The sequence below is a fragment of the Rhea americana genome, unplaced genomic scaffold, assembly GCF_003343005.1.
Source record: "Rhea americana isolate MKP2758 unplaced genomic scaffold, rheAme1 scaffold_111, whole genome shotgun sequence".
Classification (NCBI taxonomy): Eukaryota; Metazoa; Chordata; class Aves; order Rheiformes; family Rheidae; genus Rhea; species Rhea americana.
The window spans coordinates 2,658,007-2,665,217 of NW_028185162.1; the positions used below are offsets into that span (position 1 = coordinate 2,658,007).

General features: G+C 41.9%; 1 protein-coding gene across 1 annotated transcript in view; it reads right to left on the reverse strand.

The window, feature by feature from the left end:
* Window positions 1-7,015, reverse strand: part of LIG3 (DNA ligase 3) — a 15,945-nt gene extending 8,930 nt beyond the window's left edge. The window contains 8 exon segments of the mRNA XM_085315671.1: window positions 418-635; window positions 1,301-1,469; window positions 1,588-1,665; window positions 2,317-2,483; window positions 3,413-3,564; window positions 4,008-4,205; window positions 5,812-5,955; window positions 6,426-7,015. Of these exon segments, the coding sequence (XP_085171797.1) occupies window positions 418-635; window positions 1,301-1,469; window positions 1,588-1,665; window positions 2,317-2,483; window positions 3,413-3,564; window positions 4,008-4,205; window positions 5,812-5,955; window positions 6,426-6,972 (1,673 nt within the window). The 5' untranslated portion in view covers window positions 6,973-7,015.
* Between the last annotated feature and the right edge of the window lie 196 nt (window positions 7,016-7,211).

Consider the following 7,211-nt stretch of genomic DNA (forward strand, 5'->3'; position numbering starts at 1 on the left):
AAAAAAAAAGGACAGCAACAAATACAAAATGCCTACTGGCTGAAGAGACAGACTCACTCCAATGCTCATGTTTTCTCCAGGAGTGTTTCCAAGCCACATTTAGGCATATTTGCACTGGCTTTATTTTCCAGTATGGCACAGATGGTTAGCATTGGCTATAAAAGGAAAAATGAGACCTGAACAAATATAACCAAGTCACCTAACTGGCGTGAAGCCAACCCAAATGCAGTGCATAAAGAAGACCAAAAAGCAAATAAGTTAACTGTAGTCTCAAGCCCTTTAAGGCAGTCAAAACTGACTGATTACMGTTCCATTAAATGTTGCTTTTCCAGATTCACTTGAGTATCTGGACAAGTCAGGCAAAAAGCCTAAAACAGAAGGTATCCTGCTGCYTATAGAAACTGATGTGAAATTCGCTCATGTTTACAGAGGAGGAAGTTAACAGCTGGCAGCAGAAGAGACATTTTATATGTGCTTACTTTGTGAGGGAGGACAGGTTTGAGGCTTCGGCTGAAGTAGCTGAAATGATCTCCATTTTTATGCACCTGCACCCGCTCCCCATCATATTTGATCTCTGCATACATCCCATTTGGGCATTTCTTCATAGCATACTCAATTGACTTGCAGGCTTCAGCCTTAGAAAAGTAGAGAGAAAAGTTCCATAGAACATTTCCACAGAATACATAGATTTATTTAAAAATAAAGCTTCCATTTAATTTCATGAATGAACAGCCAATTCCTTTTTAGATCTGTGAAGGATCTCTGATATCCATCCAAGTTTTCCTTTTCTTAGTTCAGTCATTTACTTAGAATCATCTTAACCTGCCCAAATAATTCAAGCTTTTCACTGTTTATCTCTTCCAAAGGAAGAGTACTGTGTAAGTACTGTGCCTTTTCTAGGAGTACACCTAGACCAGAAGTAAATATTAACTCTGATTTGTTCAAATAGAAGACCACCTTATTTGAATCACTAATCCAGCAAATGTCTTAAACCATTTTCACAGAAATGAACACTTCTGTGATAACAGCATGCAGAAAAATATAAGAAAGTCACTTCTAGACTGAAAGCAAGTTGACATTTTAGCTTGTGCAGTGTCATTAAAACAGCAAGTACACAGTACACCAAATACTTGTCTCTTGGTAGAAAATATTTTACAAAATGGCACAGTCTACTGGCTCATACTGGACATTATCACTTATCTGCCTACTGATTCATAAAGGTCAGGCTCTCTGGCAGTGGATATGAGAATTCCGTCTCTCCCCCCAGTGTAGGTTGGCTTCCCTGCAGTGGTAACATTACCAGCATGGGCTGAACGGGAGTCATCAGAGAGGCCTGCACACTGAGGGTTCGCTTCAGACCTGGCATCTTCTCAGCCTCCTGCTGGTTCTTCAGGACTCGCTCTACCACATCCTGAAGATTGCGTGAGGCTTTGAATGCCTCATAGGCATTTGGATCCAAAGCATCCAGCCTTTAAACAAATTGAGGACAGCAAGGAAAAACATACATCAATCTCAGCTTTGCTGCACATAGATTTATAGGCTAGTGCCCGCTTCTCGTATTATCTCATAATAAAAGGTGGGACTTACACATGCTTTGCACCAGCATTCATTTTCAAGTCATGCTTGATAAGCCTGATGATGCATTTCAGGTCGTTGCCTGTACACCTGAGGTGTGAGAGAGGATTCAGAGACAAGACACTTACCTGGACTACTTCCCAGTTGAAAAAGTAAACTGATCCAGGCCTCTGTAATAATAATAGGTCCTCCCATTCGGTAAAGGTTAAATTCAAATTTGAAGATTTTTCACTTGTGACATCTCAGAGGCACAAGAGAATATCAAAAAGGCTTTTAGCATCTTTGAATGACAGTATCAGTTCTGCTCTTGTATTGAGATACTTTGCAAAATTCAGTTATTAATCCACCAAGAGTAGATTATAGTAACATCCTTGGCCTCAGATCAACACAAACTGAGCCAGACCAAGAATCTTGGAGATGTCTAAATGGCAMAAAGGCTTTTCCCAATATATCTAGGAACACCAACCTAACTAACAGCTAAGTACTGCTACAGCAGTTTTGTTTAGTACTAATTACTGTCTTAATAGAAAAGAATGAAATTCTCTGTGGCATGAACAAGAGCCATACAGGTTCTCTATACTGTTCAGAAGTCAAAGAGTCTTCACAGAGCCATTGATAGCTGTGTACTGGTGTAAAGTTCAGTCTCTTGGCTTGTATTACTGCTTTTCGTCTATTCCAGTTTATGATATTTAGAAAATCACTCCTAGTTTTAGAGAGCACCTCTAAATGCTGATCACTTACCTGCGAGTGATATCTTGCAGCACACTTTGCTGGTCATCCTCCTTTGTAAGCTTTGATAGCTGGATTAGGAACTCATCTACCTCTTGGATGGTCAGGAGACTTTTGGCAGCTGGAGGACAGGACTTGCTCTGTTCAAAGAAGAGGCGTATGGTCTCGGAAACATCTCCCTGTCTCCAAAAGACAAAACGAGGGCGCAGGTCASAGCTATGGCTGAGAACGAGCAAGACACATACCACTGGAGATTCAGCATGTTTCCAGTAAGTAGGAGAGAGCAGARGAGTCCAGTAAGTAGGAGAGGAGTGATTCCATCAAGGCATCACTGCCAAACATTAGGAAAAAGCTGCCATGACACAGGGTACATCTTTTCAGCTGTTCCATTTGTGAAAAGCTATATAAGAGTACCAGTATCATCTCACTGAGTCTRCTTTCACTGCTGTGGTATTTCCTCAAGATAAATCCAGTTCTTGTCAACTCCAGGAACTGCAAACAGTCTAGTGATGTCACGAGACGGCGGTATGCACCAAGACAAAAGTGATGGAATTAGCTCCATTAGCTAATTAACCCATTTTCTCCATCTTGCAATGGATCAGAAATGTGCACAGTCAATTATCAACTCATAGGCACAGGAATTAAATACACACATGTGAGCACTTGCAATCACGAGTCTAGCTTAACTGCTTGAGCCAACTTAAGCTCACAGGAACAGATCTGTTAAATGAATTATAATTTTTCATAAATGATGCTACAAAAGGTAATATAAATCAGTTAAATAGGAATACACTAGACAGCAGTGTGAAAAAGCAGGTGCAACTGAACTTTCCAAAATCCTCATGTCTGATCTATGCATTTTGACATTTTAGTCTCGTTTTCTAAAGTTTTGCAGGTGATTCACATCTTGCTTTCCGTTCAGACATCGTTTTCTAAAGATTCCAGATGGCAAAAGCTCCAAGAGAACCGCCAAAGAGAAAAGCAAGATTCACCAGCTCCCATTCTAACAACCAACCTAACAATCCTTCAAATGGGGGAAAAAAAATGTAGAATTTCCATACCAAGAGATTGAATATCAAAAATTGAGAGAACTGCTGCCCCTACTCACCTGTTCCAGGTCCCGGACCATTTCCTCTTGGCTGCAGTTAAAAATCCTACTAAATAGCTTTACAATCTGCTTGTCATTCAAGTTGTAAACAATTTTAATGACACCTGGTAACAGCAGTTTAATGGTCAGGTATACGTCACCACGAAAACCATCTGGAAAAAAAGCACACATCATTAGAAACTGTCACAATTTATTTTCATCTACAGGCTCTCGATGTTTGTGCTCATAAGCATGACTTTGATTAAAAAAAAAAGACACACAGCTGGGGCTTCCACATTCCACCATGCTGTTCTATTTTACATGAAAGGACATTTCTCTGGGGAAACATCCACAGCTGCCCTCCAAATCTGATCTTGGCACTAAGTTTGGCAGCACCTACATTCTCCATGGTCCCAGCATGAGACATTTTTATCTGAATTGGTTATTTAAATAGCAGTTCACTTTGTAAACAGTCTCCATCAGTTCACAAATCATAGCATGCAACTTGGACTACACTGCAGTCAGATTTTAATTCACTCTTGCTTTTGAAATAATACTTTGATACTGATTTTGTGAGGGCTTTCACATACGGAAAAGTATCAGGCAAGAATCATACCTCCTCCAGTTCCCTTCTGCAGGAAGTCCTGGATGATCTGTGTTTTCACATTATAACTAGGCTTGTCAGCAACCATGGCACAGAGTTTCCTGAACTCTCGCAGCAAGCAGTCTTTGTGCTTTGGATCACATTTTTTTGCAGACAGGCTAGACTTGTGGGAAGAGTTTGCAGAGACATCTTCCAAATTCTTTGGCTTAGCTGCATGAAAGACATACCAACTAGCTTTTTAACAAGGATGAAATGGTGCAGACTTTGAAAATGAGAACACCTCCATTTGGCAAGCTGGAAACAACAATCCCAGCATGCTGGCAAAACTTCAGAACTGAATAATGATATGTGCTACACAAAAATCTGTGACTTAATTACTGAAAAAAGAAAATCTAACGTTTTTCATTAGTTTTGCTCTTCACAATACACCAGAATTTTCTAGATCTTAATTCTATCAGATGAATATGGTTAAACCTTGGTGAAAAGGAATTCTGCTGGCAGATGCTTCTGTTATTTCTACTCTAAAGGCCTTTTCCCTTCACATGTTTTCCTAATATCATTGCTAAAACGGGGAAAAATCTGGAGAGGAACTCGCTTAAGCCTTTGTTCGTATCTGTCCAACAAAGCCCCAAAGACAGCTGCTCCCACTACCAAGACACAGCTTGTCTTAACCATCTCTAAAAGGTGCAGACATCTGCCAGGACTGGTCTCAGAGGTCTGCACTGTTTCTGACTAACTTTGTTCGGAAAGATCTTTGAAAACTCCTGTACCTGACCTTTCTGTTTTTTTTTTTTTTTTTTTTTTTTTTTTGGGGGGGGTTGTTTGCTTGTTTTTGTGTCTCCCCCCCACCTGCCGGGTTGCTTAGTCTCTTGAAAGTAACTCAACAGGCAGCAAAAAAATCTTATATTGGGAGATAAGTCTGTTGAACAAATGTTGCTTCCTTCTCTGGCCTCTGCAATATAATTCTGAGCATCCCAAAGTAATCATAGGTTGTTTTCTATGGACAAACTAATAGCTGTAATTTTCTTAGCTAACATTTTTAACTACCAAGGCAAAGCAGAACCATGCCCAGCGTACTATACTGTCTCACAAGTCACAGAAAAAAATAGATTGGAAGGGATCTCCAAAGGTCTCTAGCCCAAACTCCTGCTCAAAAGATGGCTAACTTAATAGTCARTGAAGGTTCTCAGGGTCTTACATAGTATAGTAAAATTGTGTGTGTTAACTGCATTAAGAATRAAATCTCTATGGTTTTGGTAGAGAATGCTTATTTTAATAAGTGTCATTAAGTATTTTTCTGATCCCAGAGGTGCCACCTGATTTCTTGCAGCCTTTTAGCAGAAAAGGACGCATRGTATCTTTCAGAGAACCAGCAAGGTGCACAAAATAAGCAATCATAAAGCAACTGGGTCCATCAGCAATGGAGATAGGGCTAGTTTTCTATAACTTAATATCCCTYGTAACAGTAGCTCTTCTGTGCAGCTCCCCACCATCACCTGCCCATAACACTCTCCAGTACCCATCCATAGTCTCATCTTTTTGTCTGTGTGTGGGCCAACATGTGCTCTGGCTGGTCCAGAGCTACATGTCTCCTGACTGGCCTGCTGCTTCTTAGGACAAGGTACCAAGGAATAACCATTCGTCCTTCTATGAACATATATATATATATATATATATATATATTTAAAAATACTTCAGTTAAAAATAAACCACCCTTTATAAATTAAAAAACCTACTGAGTCAAATTAAAACATCTCTGATGCTAAAATTAGAAAAGAAGTTAAGAATTTCCCAGAATCTGTTTAATAACCCCTACCTGTGAAGCCAGAGAACTTCTTTGGTGATGGATTGACAGTACCTAACAGATCTTTCTTGGGACTGGTTATTTGTCCAGTTGCAGAGATCTTAGCCTGGACTGTTGCTTTTTTCTTCGGCGTACTTGCAGCCTTGGAATTAGCTTCTGTAAAACAGCAGGAGTTCAAAACAGCAGTAAGAGACAATCAACAACWTATTCAACATATAACATAATGTATTTTGCAACAGGCAAGTCTTAAAACAACTGGAGATTGGGGAAAAAAAATGAAGGAACATTTTTCAAATAGCAAAAGTTAAAAGGTTACATAATTTGCTRAAGTTCATGAAAAAAGATGAAATAGAAAACACCTAATGCTTCTTGGTGGGATTCATCTGAACTTTACAAGTCTACATATGGCTTAAATCACCTAGACCTCCTCCATAATCAGTTGCAAGAAATGAATTAAGTGACTGTTTCTCTTTACTATAGGGCTGAGACAGAGATTTAATCACTCCCCACCTTTTTTTTCAATTCATATTAATACTTCAGTGAGGATTTCAAGAGAAATACATGGCTGTCAGTGTCATACCCTGTGGCCCAGAAAAAAGCAGCCCAGGTCCCTCCTTGTGTCTCACCTGAGATATGCTTGTTGATTAATTCTTTCTCATCATCTTGCAGCTCTTCCCACCCTTCCAAATCTGTGATGTCTTCAATTTTCTTGGTGGTAGCCCGGGCCTTCTCTAGCTTCTCAAACATGCACTTCACATGGTACCACTCCTTCATGTCCCCACCAGACTCCGTGAAAGGATTGGGAACAATCTTCCCAATACGCACCATCCCCTTCACAATCTTCTCCTTGCACTTCTTGCAGCCTGCTGTGCCACGCTTAGCGTAGTCCACRCAGTACCTCTGCTCTGACATGTCCTCTGCAGCTGTGCAAGCCTGGCGAGGCCAAGCGCGCAAAGGCGGGGGCAAACAGAGACCTCCAGCACCACCACCCCCGCACCAGAGAGACGCGGTCCTCACCAACAGCTGGTACCAGAAGCAGGGGCTGGCTCGGGGGAGGCCAAGGCAGCAAAAGGGGGGTCCTAGCGATGAGGCCCGCACACGGAGGAGGCAGAGAGCTGTGCTCCTGCTGAGCGCCCAGGCAGCCCGTGCAAGTGTCCTGGTGCCTGTGGGCATCCAGCCTGCTCCGGACTGGGCTGCAAGGGAAGCAGGAGAGAATGAGCCACCACCCAKTAGCCTGCGGGCCAAAGGGGGCCCATGCCTCACGCCCGGCTCTGGGACACGGCAGTGAGGGAGGCCTCAACATGGGCCCTGCCCCCTCCCCCACCGATTCCTCCCTTGGGCCCTGACTCTCCCAAGGCCCCACTACGCCTGAGCCTGCCCCACAACTGCTCCTCCATGGGCCTGAACCTGCC